The following is a 16,457-nucleotide window of genomic DNA, read 5'->3' as shown; positions in this document are numbered from 1 at the left end:
CAACCGTGCTCTGGAGCCTATTCCCCTGCCCGTAGGAGGCGCTATTTCCTGCGCTGCCAATATTGATGAAGCATCGCATGTCATTTTTCTCTTCGTCGCGCGCGCCTAGTGTACCTTCCCTCTGAACGGTTTTCTTCGCTCCTGAAGGCCACCATGACCGTCGACCTTATTACGGCCAAACTTGACGCTCCAAAGGATAACAAAAAAGCCGTACCTCGCTTGATGCCTATTCTCCTGTTTTGGGTCAAACCCCAGTGACGACACATCACATCGCCACGGGAGGTACAGATATTGTTCACCGGAACCCATACCACGCGTTTTCAACCGAGCACCCAATCATACAGAATCCCGGCCGCATTTGTGTAGGGCCGGAATGCACAAAATCGATCGTGGTAGCGCGCTTTTAAGGTGAACGTTAAATAACTCCGAGTGCACAAATATAATCCACCGCTTACCACTACGGAGTTCCTCTTCGACCACATTGCAGCATCGGGACCTTAAGCCCCACAAATTGTTTTCTACGGTAATTCACCATTTCAGGCATTGAAAAATAGCAAAGACAAATCGTGCGGGTGGTCTAGTGCTCTTTATGCGTGACTGCCAGCAAGAATTCATGCCTCGGCGACTCCGTGACAGATACGCCAGAATCAGTCAGTAGAGTTTGCAAATGGGCCCCATGGAGGACTTGACGCTGAGCCCGCGCAAGTTCTCCCATCCTTTCTTGAGTCGCTTCAGGACTTCGTTCACAGTCACCGTGACGTTCTCGGCCAGCTCGTCGGCACTCATCTTCACATGACCCACGGAGATGCCGAACGACAGCTCCTGCGCGTCAGGTCACAAAAAAAAAAAAAAAAAAAAAAACGAGGTAGTGACTGCACTAAGAGAATACGCGAAGTGCACACGTGCCGAAATTCAAGGCCAGTTTTATCTGCCAGATACCCTTTGCAGAACTCTTCATTTCAGTAAATTGAGACGCCGAATTAATGTGAATTGTTTATACATATGGCTGCGAGTTGCTAAGATCTATTATCCCTATTGGTTGCTTTTTTTCTAGCACAAAATTCTGATTCAGCCCCAGTTATGTATTGTTTGCCCTGCAGGTGTTTTTCCTGTCAAAAAGTCAGTTATACAGTATCCCTTAGTACGGCTTTATTATTTTCATATAGTTCAATAAATGAACGTTCATTGCAATCGAAACGAAAAATTTAGTGACGCTTACGATACTCGCTAATGCGAAATCTGAGCGCAGTATATACGTGTTTTCATTTCGCGATATATTGGCTGGCGCGGGCAATCTGTCTCGTGCGGCACGACTGCCTCGCTTATCTGGATCGATGGATAGATGCATGCTATGAGCATCCCCTTTGAAACTGTGTGGTGGGTTGCGCCACCAAGCACTTGTTATTATTTTGCCTAATGTCCTACCTTTATTTTTGAGAAAACACACAAATACAAAGAATTCCAAGCATCAAACATTTTGAACCATTACTGGGAACTGTGTTTCTGCACGTCTCCGTTGTTTGTTGTCTCCCTACTTTTCTACCACCAAACCTCCAACCGCCTCTTACTAATCTCTAAAGCGGACATGTTTACTTTCCCCCTGCTATCCCTGAACCCAAGGGCTTCAAGGAGGTCCGAGGAGCCTAAACTGGCAGCTAAAGAGATATGTTTACATTCCAATAAAACATGTTCTATCGTTTCCGTAACTTTACCACAGCAAGCACATGTTTCTTCTTCATTATTGTACCTCGCTGTATAAGTGCGCGTTCTAAGGCATCCTGATCTCGCTTCGAAAAGTAAGGAGCTTCCTTTTGAGTTATCATAAATTGTTTCTTTCCTGATTTCGTTTTTTTTTCATTGAAGTAGTTAGTCATAGCAGGTTTCTTTTCCATTGCCGCCACCCATGACATTGTCTCAGCCTCTATCACTTTGCGTTTGACGTTCTTTGTTGCCGTGTTGCTGACCATACCGGTCGCATACTTGCTGGTAAGCTTCCTAGTTCTTTTCCTCCACTGGGGGTCAGTGTTGTTCCTGTACAAGATTTGAACACCTTTCGCACCCCATTTACTTTCTTCCATATTCCTGAGTCACTCTTCGAAATCAGTTTTACTGTGAGCCTCCCTTACTTCAAAACTTGTCCATCCCATATCACTCTGCACAGCTTCATGAGTAGTCGTCCTGTGAGCACCCAATGCGAGGCGTCACACTGACCTTTGATTGCCATCAAGTCCCGATTGTTCCCCTGACTTCAAGCGAACAACCGCAATTCCAAATGTGAGCCTAAAGGGACATACCGCGAGAGGCAGCGCGTGGGCGCGATTCACAGCAGCCGCCGCAGACATACCTCCCAGACTGACGCGCGCTACTCTGGCGCCATCTCGTAGGCATCGTCGCCGCACTGCGCTTTTCTCGCGTTTTCGCCATACCCTCCTCTTCCGCTTTCCTCCTCGCGTCTTTCGTCCTTCGCTATGCTCGCTCGCTCGGATTACGCCGACGCCGACCCTGGCCGCAGGAGCTGCGCTCCATAGCGTTTCTCACTGTATTACCTAGAGGGAATAAATCTGGCGCCACCATCTATGAGCGTTTTCTAAAGAGCGCTGTGCCGTCATGTCAATGATTGTATGTGGGTGTGCGAGGCTTGTGTTGGCTGATGTTTTACGAGGCTTCGTCTAAAACATGAGTATGGCTACACAAACAATGCATTATTAAAGTAAAATCTTCATAAAAGGTTTTCATTCAGCCATATTACATCTTCCAGTGAAGTTTACTCCCTTACAGTGCATAATCAAGCGAAGAAGAGCAAGAACAGACAACAAACTGTTCCAAGGCGAGCGCGAATCTTGTCGTCTGTCCTCCAACTTTAGCGGCCGACAGATATTTTTTTTACGTTTCATATAATTGTACATGCTATAAGCTCTCCTAATTAAACAAAACATGTTTCTGCGGAATAATAACGCTAAAGCAGCTTTTTACGTGTTGTTCTAGCCGAAAATAAACAATTGTGACAGAGTGAGCGGTGCTTCAAGGTGTCCTGGCTCTCCGAGAACGATGCCAATCCGAAGTCACAATATACCTGCACTCCCATGCATACCACAGTGCAGCAGCGCCAGATTTCCCTCTAGGTAATATAGTGAGAAACTATATGCTGCGCTCTAATATCACTTATAGATACACTGTGCTATCGAGAAAGCAGAAAAGTAGTAAACAATGCAAAATCACGGCACCAGCGACGAACATACAAGCATGCCGTCATCTGACAGATGTTCTGAAACTATCTTTCAGGCAAACGTCATCGACAACACGTGGAAAAGGATTCAAGGAGAAAGTCCCATCTCGTGCCATTTTACCCTGAATCTCATCACCATGCTCGCTGTCATTGCTTTCTTTTACAGCGAAGCATTCTTTGCGAACACTCCCGGACTTTCCTCACCGTGGCTGCTGAGTTCTCCTGCTGTCTTTACGAATAGCTGATATTTTAAAAAGTGCCCACTGGTGGGAACGAACTTCAGTGCCCCAGCACAAGGGTCCGATGCTTTAACCATTAGGCCCCAGGTCACAAACGTACACTTCTATATACGAGATGATGTACAAGTAGATCTATATCTACTTCTATATACGAGATGATCGCCGCATGTGTCACATTGCGGTGCTCGGGTGTGCGAGAGGCCATGCTCGCACGCCAGTTTGCTGGTGCGCCGAAGACGCAGGAACGAAATGGGCAAATTTGTAGCATTTGATTAACCGCTTCACGAGAGCTTCGTTTCACATAGATTCCAAGATGCGCGTCGAATCTGCATCTTTGTGCGTGTTGTGGTGTGTTTGTGTGTTCTGTGTTGTGTGCGTGTGTTTTCTAGAAGAGGTGAATTTGACTTACCCTCCTCATCCACAGCCTGGTGCTTCTCCTGAGCTCGCACACCTTCACGTCCAACTCCATGTACAGCGGAACCGGCGTGATGCACTTCCTCTCCTTTTTGAAATTTTGTTCCAAGAGCTTGTTGAGATCTCTCAGTAGATAATAATCTTTGGGCGCAAAGAAGGCGTCGTACCTCGCCGCTGCAGCAGCGACGAAAACACTTGAATAACGACCGACCAACTCTATCAGGTCTGACGTTAAAAAAAGCTACAGCAGTTATTACTTCAAATTAGTTATGTGGAATCCCGCAAGGTGGAGTAAGTTTCATAAAATAGCAACTTGCCATCCCACGCGACTGCAGCAGGAATTTCGATTCGAGATCACCTGACTGTAGCCTCGTGCTATGCGCTATAACTCGTGTGGACGACTTCTCCGTTCACTAGTCATTAGAGGATAGTAAGATAGACAAGATGATAAAGTACGACTTCTGAAAATGGCTAACCTGGTATTGATATATGGCACTCAATTTCACCAAAAATAGAGAGGCACTAAAATTTTTTTAAAATAAATGAGACACACCGCTAAAAACGCACCCATAAATCATCTAACATGACAGGACACAATGTATGATTTTTGGATAAGCTGAGTTTTATATCCTCAAATTTATTATTTAAGCGTGCGAAACTGAACACAAGGCCAATAGTAGTGTTTTTGATGGGCCGGAACGAGCTTTCATTTGCAGTTTGGTAAGCGAACAAAGTGCTACTTAAAATACTAATTCTCTTTACTCCAAAAATATCCATTACGTTATTTGCACTGACGTAACCTCCATGCCAAGAAACAAAGGCAAGCCAGTTCTTGTAACCTTCTTGTCGTGTTATGGCGTTGGGGGGATAAGTATGCATGCACAGCCTTTATACGCCCGCTAAAAGTTATCGGCAGTGCTGGACAGGACACCCACATGACTCTTTTCAGCTGGCACTTTGCTTTGACGGAGATCATAGTGCAATATTATAAGTTAATTTCCGCATAAATGTTTGTTCGTTTGTTGGTGGTTGGTTGGTTTTTCTCGTAAAGGGCGCGGCGAATGAAGCGCGATAATCGGGCTGCATGGCAGCCGGCGCTCTTTGCTGACCCCGAGGGCGCTCGGTTGTCGCTGGGCTTCCAAATGCAATCCTAAGGCTTTACAAAATCTCTCACTTTCATTGTATACCCGAATACATACATCAGCTCGGTGTCCGCAGTGGCCACAAGGGGGCGCAATGAGTGCCGGCAGCCACGAACCCCCGAGTATCGCGTTTAAATTGCTAAGCGCACATTACGTAACTGGGAGCTACGCATCGCGCCATCGATAATCCGCTAATTGCACCTTCGCAACATACAACATCGGCCCCTCGTTTGTAAAATCATGTTATCGCAAGTTCAGGTCAGTGGCACTTCCCGTATAGCAGGCGCGAAAAGGATTAAAAATGAGATTTCAGTTCTTGCCTTCAATCGTTTGAACCGGCTTTCTAAAGCGACACCGTCAAGCCGTATCGAGATCTACGGCACAGCCGTTCAAAGAGGCCGGCAATGCATTCTATAGCGAACGCAGTTATATAGACACTCCAGGCGCATTTCTGCCATCCTCGTCGCCGTGATGTTCCGCATAAAGCCCAAGGGCGATAACATCGTCGCCGCGCGCTGTATGCTGGATGCGCGAGTGAAAGCGTGCCAGGGGGAGCCAACAATGGCGGTTCAATCTCACGCGCGCAAGAGAGGAAAGCGGGGAGGAGGCGCGCCGTCTTCCGTCGAGCGCATAGAATGGAGGAAGGGGGGGGGGGGGGGGGGCTTCTACTCCGGCGGCTGCCGCGTAGGCGCGGCCGCACGGGCCCTCTCTTGAAAGATATCTGCGATGGGCACAGTGCACCGAGGAGTGCTGATAGCTTCGTGTGCGCTGTACTTTCGCCGCTTAGTTCACGTTCAAGCGAGAGGCAGATTGAAGGTCAATTCACTCGCTGCTGCTGCCGCGCTTCCTCACTCCAGCGTTTTGGCAGCTAGTTTCCACGGTCATCGATTCGGCCATGCTCATGTTTGCTTGTGCGCGTGTGGTACCGTGTATTTTAATTTAGTTAGTAAGCTAATACTTACAAGTTTACTAATTTACTGTCGCAATCGATAGTTCGCCTTTCGTGCAAAACTGCCACTTTTTATTGCTATAGCAATTGCATGGACATTCCAGGCGCATTTCAGCCGTCGTCGTCGCCGTGAGGTTTCGTATAAAGTCCACGGGCGATAAATTCATCGCCGCACGCCGTATATGCTCTATGTGCGAGTGAAAGCTTGCGAGGGTGAGCCGGCGATCGCGGCTCAATCTCGCGCACGCATGGGCGGGAAGCGGAAAGGAAGCGCGCCATCTACCAGTCGCTCGCAACGCTTCGGAGGGAGGGTAGCGCGCCGTCTTTTCTTTATCCAATTCGCATCACTCAGTCATCGCGCAAACTCATGTATTCACACCGCATAAGTCATCGTACAGTCTTTTGTCGAGAGCTTCATTTAACGATAGTTAAGATAAGTCACCAGGCCCAGCCGCATGGGTTCAGGGGCACGCTTGGCGTTTTTAAACCAGCGAGAAACACTGGTCCTCTTGAAGGGTGCCGCTTCCGAGCTGCGAAAGTTCAACAAACGGGCTCCACTATATACGCCGTTCCCTCGACACGACACGACACGACCGCTAGCACACTAAACATTTTCGAAACTACCAGCACTTGTGCTAGTTTGGAAGCCTGCGAAAGCTGGTAATTTATGCTAAGTAAAGGCTATTGTTCGGGTTCCCCTTTTTCCGCGTCGTCTTCTGACGCGCTGTACACGTATGTCCCAACAGAGGCGACAGCGCGTGTCCTGCACGTGTTCACTACTCACGGACTTCTTGACCGGTTCACGGATTCCTCAGCGACTTTATTTGGCAGATTTCTCTTGTTATGGAAGAAGTACGTACAAGTGATGCGGTCGGTGCAATAAAATTAACAGAATCTTGCTTTACAATAACACATTAGAAGCCAACGTTAGAGTCCTGGCCGTTTTTGTTTGGTATGACTAATCAAGCCCTCGGTTTCCTCTCCTCGTTCAATAACACATTAGGAACTTTATAGATGTTAATCACGCTTCAAAATCAATGAGAAGGGTTGCTTTTATTAAATTGAGGGCATAGTGTTCCGTTCAAGTCTAGTTTCATAGTTTTATTCCGCCTAATTTGGCCTTAATAAATGTAAAGCAAAGCAGTCTCATACTCAAAGGCACCCACAAAGGTCTCCCCAGCAGTGTCGCTCGAAGTTCACGCGGAAGATGCTCATTATTGGCGCGCGTCTCTTAGAGCGGCTCACCGATAGCACCTAGAACTCCCCCGGGGAACCCTGGTGTTGCTCCGTTGAGCACGTATTTCCAAAAATCCAGTGCTAACTTCGGCATCGCAACACCTTCACGCAATATCTGTTAGCAGCAAACGTTTCAACAGCACAGTTTCAGGCGCGTTTTCCTTGCATTAGAAAACGTCAGCTTAAAGGACGCGAAGGAATGATAAATAGTTACATCTTTAAATCTTTATATTAATGTTGCTGAATTTGATAATTAGACCTGCGGACGGTACTTGCGAGATTAACCAGAGCATGCGCGGAGTCTTTTCAAGATACCAAACGTTAACCGCCTGCGTGCATCGGCTCCATTGAGGGTGGACGCTTTCATTACCTCGACTTATGCGACGCTTTCTGGTTGTGCTATACAGGAAACCGCGAATTAATAAACTATGATTAGCGGCGAATCTGCGAACGCGGAAGATGTCCATAAATAATTCAAGGGCACTTCCACTCTAGCTGACATCAACGTAACGTTACGTTACGTAACGTTACGTAACGAACGTTACGTAGATGTCACTACGTAGGTGTTTGTTGTCTTGATAACCACTTGAACCATGTTGGTATAAATGTTTTTCATTGAAGAGCGACACATACGCCAAGGAGTCATGCCACTGGGTTCGTGACACTGGGGTCATGACACTGGGGTCATTGGATGTGCGCCACTAAGTATGAGCCACTCCTCAATGCACTATCCCAGTGGCACATACCAAGCGGCCCCAGTTTAGATTGGACTTTCGTCGCAATGAGCCCACGAAAACGAGCAGACACAGGCTAAAAAAAGAAACTCGACTGACTGACTAAGAAGAACGCTTCGCATTCAATGAGCTGCCCTACGAAATGGTTGGTCAGCAACAAACACGCACCGAGCTTTTTAATCGCTGTGGGCCGCCCCTTCAGCTGCATGACTTCGTCGACAGATATGAAGTCAAGGTTGCAGGCCCTGGCTTCTTTTCTGTCTGCGTTGTAGCCGATCATGCAGCCCCGAAAGGTCGGCTTTACAACGTGCGGCAGCCTGTCCAGAGAGACAACAGCAAAATAAGGTTAACTGACTTATGGTACATCGTAGCCTCTGCGATCGGGGGCAAAATACGGGAGGCAAAATACGTGTGCTAGCTCAGTGACTATACCATCACACGTACACCTTTCCTTGAACTGGCCTTCAGTCACGGGAGTAAGGCACAACGAAAAGGGTGACTTCTAAATGACTTCTAAAACACATTCTTAATTCACTTATTGCAAATCCTTCAGAGCTAAAGCTTGCGCGGGCAGTAACACACAAGCCAACCATTTGGTGTGTCCGTCAGATGACGTCGGTCATGCTGTTCAAGCTATGGCAACATTCTTAATAACTTTGCCTTTGGTAAACACTATTTTCTGGCCCCGTACCTACGCGTTGTATTATTCGTTTAACTTCAGATTAACACGTAGCTTTTGCATTGCATCCAACCCTTGTGTCGTCATTAATCACGTGTGTGAAAACGATCAACTGGGCACTCGTAAGAAAGAGTTCATAACGCTCTAGAGCACTTGCATACGTAATTTGTTGCAAAGGTCGTAATTGAGCCCACACGCGTTTAAACTTTTCCTGCGCATTACCCATAACCTGCCCCTTATTTTCGGCAAATATAAGCGAGATGCTTGGTCTAGTTCACCGACGACTCCAGAGAAGCCAACTAATAAGTTTGTATGACGCTTGAAAATAGGTAAAAAAACACACTTGATCCAAGAGTGAGAAATTTCGCCACCCATTAAACGTAAGGTCCCCCCTACTCTTACCTAAATTGAAGCTGGTATCTTGTGCACTTATTTTAGGAGTCTGGGAGACGTTGCGAAAAAACGGCAGTGTGGCACTCTGAAACACTTCAATAAATAACTTTTTACAAATGTTGCAATTAATCTAGACAGATTAGACATTTACTGCTCGTCCGTCGCAACATGATTCCTACTTCAATGAATAGGAACACTGTCCCTCGCATAGGTCAACGAAGAAACAAATTAAAAGCAACTACATGTCTTGTATATCGCATAAAAATTGGAAGAAGGCGAGTATTTAGTAATTAATTTTCAAAGAACTTAATTAGCCTAAAGACTTCAAGCTTACGGTATACGCAGACTTGTTCAAGATACTTCAAAAATCTATTTAAGATAACTGAGTATTGTGCGAAATGTATTTTTGTAGCTTACTAAATCAATTCAGAAAAGTATTTGAGTATAGTATTACATGCTCATAAAAAAGTGTTTTGTTACTTTGAAGATACTTCCAAGATACGCGTTATTGTGAAGATAGAAAGGCACAACAAAAAGTGTACTGCCAAAAAGCTTTATTTGCGCGCAAGCCGTATTGCTTTTCAAAGTTTTCGTCGGACAGCTTTCCTCTGTTCTTAATATGTGACGCCCTATTCTGAAAAGGTGCTCAACAAAGTCGCTTCAAGGGACGGCGACATTATGTCGCAAGAAGAGTTCATGAGGCGCAGGGTACTCCAATACAACTCTGGCTTCCTTTGACTCATATTCACAGAGGTGCGCCGACAACACGTGAGCAGCTGAAACTCTGTTTTCTCCTACAGGTGTCTCGTGCCCTGTAATAAAGGCTTGCTTGTTTGTAGATTTCATTTTCTGCACTGCAACCGGCCAATGCTGGTAGTCAGACGTTCGAAACTTAGTCACCCGGCGTTTATGGACACACATTTCGGCGATGTCCATAACTGCTGGTGTCACCCAGGCTACTGCAATATTTGGAAACTCGCAGTTCTGCCGTCTAAGATGATTACTGCCCTATGCAGCTAGGCTGGGCGATTAAAAAGGGAAGCTGTACAAAGAAGATTTGGCGGTGACAGCTTATAATGGCCAACCCGCGATAGCTTCCTCCCACTTCAACCACATTAGGCCACAACCCGCGAATTCGAGCCTATGCCCCCTCCCCTTTGCACAAATTCAAAATAAAACTAAGTTCTTCCCCCCCCCCCCCTTCTTTCTTCGACACTCACTAGGCTTTTCACATTCCACAGCCATAGCCATACACTGCAAATTATTGCTGCCATTTCGACGTGACCGACGAAAGTCTCCTTTAGAACTGGGAAAGCCTGTGCAGCACACACTCGGGAAACATTCCCACTACACGGTTCAGATTTGGCGGCGAAACTGCAGCAATTTGCTCAGGACTGCCTGTGAGCTATGCTCGGCAACGCTGCCACGGTACATTTTAGCTTTGTCAGCCAAATTTCAACCATAATCTGCTACCCCGGAGTAAGCAATCATTGCTTGTTGCTGAGTGCTGCACGGAAACCATGCTGGGTACAAGATATCATGCCCACAATGTCAAATCTAGAAAATGACGCACACACACATACACACACTTCAAAATCTGCCTACTTCCTTTTAAAATCAAAATCTGCCAAAATCAAGATCTGCCTGCAGCACAACCTACCCTTCGAAATATTTTGTCAATGTATATATTTCGTGAGTGATCTAGCTTTGTTTCTGAAAACTGCGAAATCTGGCATACAACGGCATAGGGTTCTAGTGTCGCATTCAGAGCTTCGCTGTAAAAGTAAGGAATGTTGTTGGGCTAGTCGGTTCATACATTCAGCAATATATTTAAACTGCACGTCTATGTTTCTGTTCACGTCTTCTCTTTCTTCGCGCAGTTTAAATATTTTGCTGATTCGCTGTAAAACAACGAGGACACAGCAGGACACATTGAGCACATTGACACAGGATTGTATGTTCAGTATATCTCGTGGTGTCATCATGGTTTTCCACAACACAGCTCGCTTTTGACGAGAGGCAGAGGTGTGGTCGTTAGACACAGGATTGTCTTCAAAAGCCCGTTGGCGAATTGCATTATGTCATCAACACAACCAGATAAAGTGCTGCAGGTCAGATTGTTCTTAGCGGTACCATGCACTATAACGACAGTCTTGTCTCGTCTTGGTATGTGCGGGCTCGCATTAGCGTTATGCTTAGGCCAGCAGTGCCCATCGCGCTAGTTCATACAATGGTGGGTCACGTGATAAATATTAGACTCGAGGTGCATTTAAAAATGCGTGGGTACAGCATCCCATGTAGATCTGCTTACTTGATGACGCCTTTAAGACGCTTGTACTTCTTGAAGTCGTAGTCCTTGAGCAAGACCAGCAGGTCGACCATCTCCAGGAATCTGCGGCGCTTCTTGGCCGCCGCGCCGAGCACAGCGTTGACGCATTCGTACAACTCCTCCTCGCCGATCCTTTGCAGCAAACTGGGCGCACGAGGTATTAAGAAGCATCTGATATGACGTTTCTAGAAGACTTGGTTGAAGGGACGTTAACAGCATATTCGGGTGGTCTTTTCAGAGTGATCTAGCCCTGCTACGAACGTATTGCAAAACAGCTTTAGAGCTGTATTATGAGAACAACCAGGTATGGAAGTGATGGTCCTGCTTCCTTGTCACCAGTTGAGTCCGCTTTGGCCAGCACTAACTCTAAGTTGCTCCTTTACGTTACACTTTGCAGCGTGGCCAGAACACTCGGAAACGACCCCGCGAATGTTCCATAAATAGCGCATCCACGTAACAGACGAATTCGCAGACGACTGTCAACCCGTGAACACCACCTACAACTAAAGACGTCTGCAAGTCCTCCTCTCCGCAGAAGCTACGAACTGTTCTTGGCTTTCGTTCTGTTTCCGTTTGTGATAAGACAGATGCATACGTGGCCGCGGTTTTCGCACAAGCATATCATTATTGCCCGCGCGCACTATAACCGGCATGTCTCAATAAACACCAGTCGACAACATGACGATTATTACCGACACGCACATTCCCCACATCCTCGCTGTACAGTCACATCTACCCAGACGTTTTCACACAACAATACAAAGCGTGCGGGGCGGCTCGCCCCGATCTCGACCACATTATCTGGGCATGTCCCGCAGCGATACACACCATTAAACACAGCACTAATGCTACATCTAAAATCACCACATCCAATAAGTGGGAGGGTGTGCTGCTCAGCTCATGCCCGGAGGACCAACCCTGGGCAGTCCGGCTGGCCGACGACGCTGCCAAGACTGCAGGTGTGGCCGCCACCTGAGGAAGAGGGGTTCCGGTGGGGCTAGTCTCATGGCCCACGCCTCCGTTGACCCCAGCAAGGACAATCAATAAAGTTTTGTCTCTGTCTCCGAAAAGTAGAATGAGTCGTAGTAGTTGAGCGCCAATGTGCGTGTCTTACACCTTACACTATGTGTTTTACGCCTTTGAGACAGCATAACGAGTGACCAGTGGCGAAGAGGTCGTGTCAATGCTATCGAATGCAACACGAGTCCGCGCGGTTGGTTCAACCGGCTGAGCCCAACTCAGCTGACCGGGGGAAGAGGCGCAAATATCGTCGCTAGCCAAGCGGGCGCACCGCAGGCGGCCACCTGCACGACGCAGACGCCGCTATCTCTCGTTCACTTCGCTGCTTTGTCGCACCACGTGATCGGGCTTCGCTGCTTTGTCGCACCACGTGATCGGGCTTTGCGTGATGAAACATCATGGAGCCACGTTGCGCACATCTTGTTCGCGAACTCAAAAAACTGCAGTTGTGATATCTCTTATTTGAAAAGTCATTATTCTCTATTAACTTACGAATGCCGCAGTCAATAGCACGAAAAGTCCCATTAGGCTTGTAAGGTTCAACTAAAATTATTTTAAATAAGCGATTTTTTTATAAGAAATGATCGCTTGACACATAATTTTAAACACCACTCAAGAGCAATGCGAACTCAATGAGCATTAATCATAAACAAAAGAATTTCACGGCCCCAAAATATCGCGAAAATGCGGTGATATACACAAGCCTCCACGCTGTCATTGCACATGCATGGCCGCTCATTATCATCTCTCGCGCGGCTCGTCGCAGCAAACCTTAGGTGCGAAATCTCTGACGGCTCACGAAAGATCAAAATGACGTTGACAAAACAGCCCTTCCTCTGACGGTACTCAAGTGGTTATTCCTTCAGTTAACAAGTAAACTAGTTGACACACCGCGTGCTTTATATAAATGTCACAACGTATCCGTGAAATTGCAAATACATTGTAGGGGTTCCTGTGCGTGACCATCGACTTTATTTTTTAAGCACTAACATTGCAATATTGCTGCCGAGGACCAAAAAAAAAAAGATTATTTCGAGAAAGCCTACAGCACCACGTCACGTTTCATCTTCATGAAAGCGCTGAAATGTTTTTTTTTTCCTCGTTTCTTTCACTGCTTCCATTTTTCGGCACGAATTTCAAAAAAATTGCTGGCTCTTCCGTAATCAAGAGTAGATGTCAGCATGAAATGCTTACCGGCAAAGCAGATTGGTTGGAAATCATACTAACCACAATCTTAAAATGGGTGTAGTGCATGTTCGCAACGGCACACCCGACCCCACCACAGCGCAGCTCGCCATACCGTACACTGGTCCGTATGGACGCTGCCCAGGTATAAGAAGACCGGCTGAAGGCGGAACGACAGGCAGCGAAAGACGCCAGGGAGACAGCGCGCGCTGCCCAGCTATAAGAAAAGCGCCTGAAGGAGGCGCTACGCAGCGTGGCGCCATCTCTCAAGGTGACGCAATATCTGCACCGCGGAACTCACGGACCGCTGGCGCTCAAAATACCACAGGAAACCCTGTCTCAGCGCCAAAAGAGCACAATCGAGTGTATGATGCCTGTATCTGCCTTTTGAACGTCGCTATTGGAAATGAAAAATAGAGCTTCAGTGTATTAGAAGTTACAGCTTCAGTGATATTGTGAACAAACATTAGGAAGTATACTTGGAAGCAATACCTTTTGTAACTTATTTGGGCAGTAACTAGCGTATGTAATGCGGTCCTGTACAAATAGTTGGGGGCCAGAGACCGCATTTTCTTAACTTTTGATTGGCTGCCCCGATGATCTCGTTTTGTTCTCGCAACGATGCCCAGATGTACTCGTTTGAATTCCCGGATAACGGCTCTGGCTTTTGGCTCAAGGTCACTTGAAGGTCGCCGACAACGGGAGCTAAAAGCGTTTCATGTTTAAAACCGTAACTTCTCTACAGCAAATCGTACAGCCAACATGACGGAATTGTAGAAAACAGCTGCAGCAATGAGCTAGTACGGGTGAACGTATGTACGGTGACACAGAATATTGCTCGCACACAATATAAGTATACTGCCGCTTCGCGGTTCGATATAGTCTATAGACCCATATGAATAGCACATCCCTTTCTTTGAACACCAGCAGCCTTTCGTGAGCGCAGGGAACTAAAAAAGGCGTGCTAGTGGCAAAGCGCGGTCCGAAATTGCACAGTGTATGCAATGTGTCTCAGCTAATTTTTCGCCAAGGTTTAAAAATATGCCAAAACATACTAGGAGGACAGGCCGACATTCGAAGATCGGGAAGATTGCTTTGACGGAAATCATGTCTAAAAATAGTGCCTCGGCGATGATCGTTGCGGAATAAGTGATGCCATCTATGTATAATGACTGCAGAGTGTAATCTGTAAACGCCAGTTGAAGTTAGCGCTCTGTCTAGTCTATTCATCTCATATGTTTGCATCACGACTTTTTTGTTACTTTTTTTTCTTTTTTTTTACTTCACTTAAGTTCGTCTTAGCTTTAGAACGCATTTGAAATGCGAGACACACGTGCCCCGATCCCATAGGAAAGACTGGAACGCCGCCCTTATGCGACTGCATTTCTATATACAACTCACGCCGAATTCGGTGGCGTAGGTAACTCCGGTTCTGGTTCAGGCTCTGTTGCAGAGGTTGTTGACTCTTCCTCACTCTCCTGAACCACGTCGGCAATGCACCATAAGGGAAGCGGTGGAGTACGAGGGAGAGAAAGAGGGAAGTTTAATTATACGAAATGCAGAGGTCGGCCTGAGGTATATTCCTCTAGCCAGCTACTCTGCAATGGGGGAAAGGGAAGAGGGAAAGAAAGAGGGCATGATGGGTGACGATGACAAGAGGAGGAGGATGTAAAACATATGGCAAGCAAGTTGGTTTACTCAAAGCCGCAACAGCAGTCCAGGCACATCGATACGCGTTAGCAGCTTGGGCACCAAACCGCAACTAAACCGGAGCATTGTGATTATTTTCCCTCCGGAGCGAAACCGTAACAAAACATACAATAAGGCAGATCCGACGCATATGCTCAAAACCTATGTGAAGCGAAGGTTTGGCCAGGGGTTAAGCACTGTAATACTAAATTTGGCACATGCAATATATTCTTCAGCGGAAACAGCGCGAAATACGGATCCAGCTTTCTTGGACACCACAGCTTAGTTCACGTGAGCGCCAGCGCGTGGCGTATTCAGCTTCAACTTAAATTCAGACTTTCCGTGGTGACGTAGTGATGACGCAAACGAAGAATTAAACAGAACTAAACGCTATCCTTGCGCACTTGGCCAAAAAAAACTTTTCCTGCTAGAGATATCGCTGTTTTTGAGAAAGAGTAGCCGTTCGTCGGCTGGAAATGACGTATAATCTTTAGAGCGTTTAGTCACAGCAACACAACGATGATCCATTCCATGCTTGGCAGAGGCTTTGCAAAAGGCAGCCACTTCTTTTATTTCTTTTTCATTTTATTGCGATAGCAATTATATGGACACTTCTACCGGATTTCTGCCGTCGCCGTCGTCGTCGCCGTGAGGTTCCCTATAGATAAAATCTTCGCCGCGCGCCGTATGCCCGAGCGGAAGTGCTTAGCCTAGCCCACATACGAGGCCAATACCTTGGGATAGCCAATGAATGGCCAATCAATACCTAATCGATATTTTATTAATAATCAATAAATTCCGGAAAATGCTGCGGATGACTTGGTAGTGCTTGGCCTAGCCCAAAATCCAGGACTAGCTAGGTGCCCATCAGCTCTGCTGTCTCTTTAGCACTGCGTCTCCAGTGCAAGCTACGCCAATTTGTTTTTAATGCTACGAAGTCAACGCTCTGGGATAACCGTCAAAAGCGCTACGCGACAGCTTTTTTTTTCAGTCAGACCGAAGTCTGTATTTGTTGGTAAGATTTAGCGCTCCAAAGTCGTACAGCGGCTATGAGAGACGCCGTTTCGGAATGCTCCGGAGTTTGACCTATCGCTTTCGTGAATGTGCCCCGAATGCTATATTTACGAGCAAATTTTCCTATCTGCATCCATGGGCTACGGCAGCACTGCAATTCGAGCAAAGATCTAAAAAGTATTAAGATGGACACATGAACAATTTGGTT

At 46.7% G+C, this 16,457-nt stretch overlaps 2 protein-coding genes across 2 annotated transcripts in view; both read right to left on the bottom strand.

Moving 5' to 3' along the window:
- Positions 1 to 16,457, bottom strand: part of LOC119464963 (60S ribosomal protein L10a-2-like) — a 49,241-nt gene that overhangs the window by 18,319 nt on the left and 14,465 nt on the right. The gene's annotated exons all lie outside the window — the stretch shown is intronic.
- Positions 577 to 15,034, bottom strand: LOC119463859 (60S ribosomal protein L10a-2-like). Its single transcript, XM_049655669.1, has 5 exons — positions 14,948 to 15,034; positions 11,324 to 11,485; positions 8,109 to 8,257; positions 3,875 to 4,053; positions 577 to 822 (listed from the first exon to the last, which is right to left on the bottom strand). The coding sequence occupies exons 2-5, from the start codon at positions 11,392 to 11,394 to the stop codon at positions 652 to 654; spliced, it is 570 nt and encodes a 189-aa protein (XP_049511626.1). The 5' UTR covers positions 11,395 to 11,485; positions 14,948 to 15,034; the 3' UTR covers positions 577 to 651.

Source organism: Dermacentor silvarum, chromosome 9, assembly GCF_013339745.2.
Source record: "Dermacentor silvarum isolate Dsil-2018 chromosome 9, BIME_Dsil_1.4, whole genome shotgun sequence".
Taxonomy (NCBI): Eukaryota; Metazoa; Arthropoda; class Arachnida; order Ixodida; family Ixodidae; genus Dermacentor; species Dermacentor silvarum.
The sequence above is the reverse complement of the archived record's forward strand: the minus strand, read 5'-3'. Positions and strand labels throughout refer to the sequence as shown.

Excerpts from the sequence above, each read along its gene's own strand:
- LOC119463859 (XM_049655669.1), bottom strand. The coding sequence starts at position 11,394 with ATGGTCGACCTGCTGGTCTTGCTCAAGGACTACGACTTCAAGAAGTAC. Across the intron at positions 8,258-11,323 it reads CGTCTTAAAGGCGTCATCAA|GCTGCCGCACGTTGTAAAGC; the intron begins GTAAGCAGATCT and ends CTCTCTGGACAG. Across the intron at positions 823-3,874 it reads CCAGGCTGTGGATGAGGAGG|GAGCTGTCGTTCGGCATCTC; the intron begins GTAAGTCAAATT and ends CCTGACGCGCAG.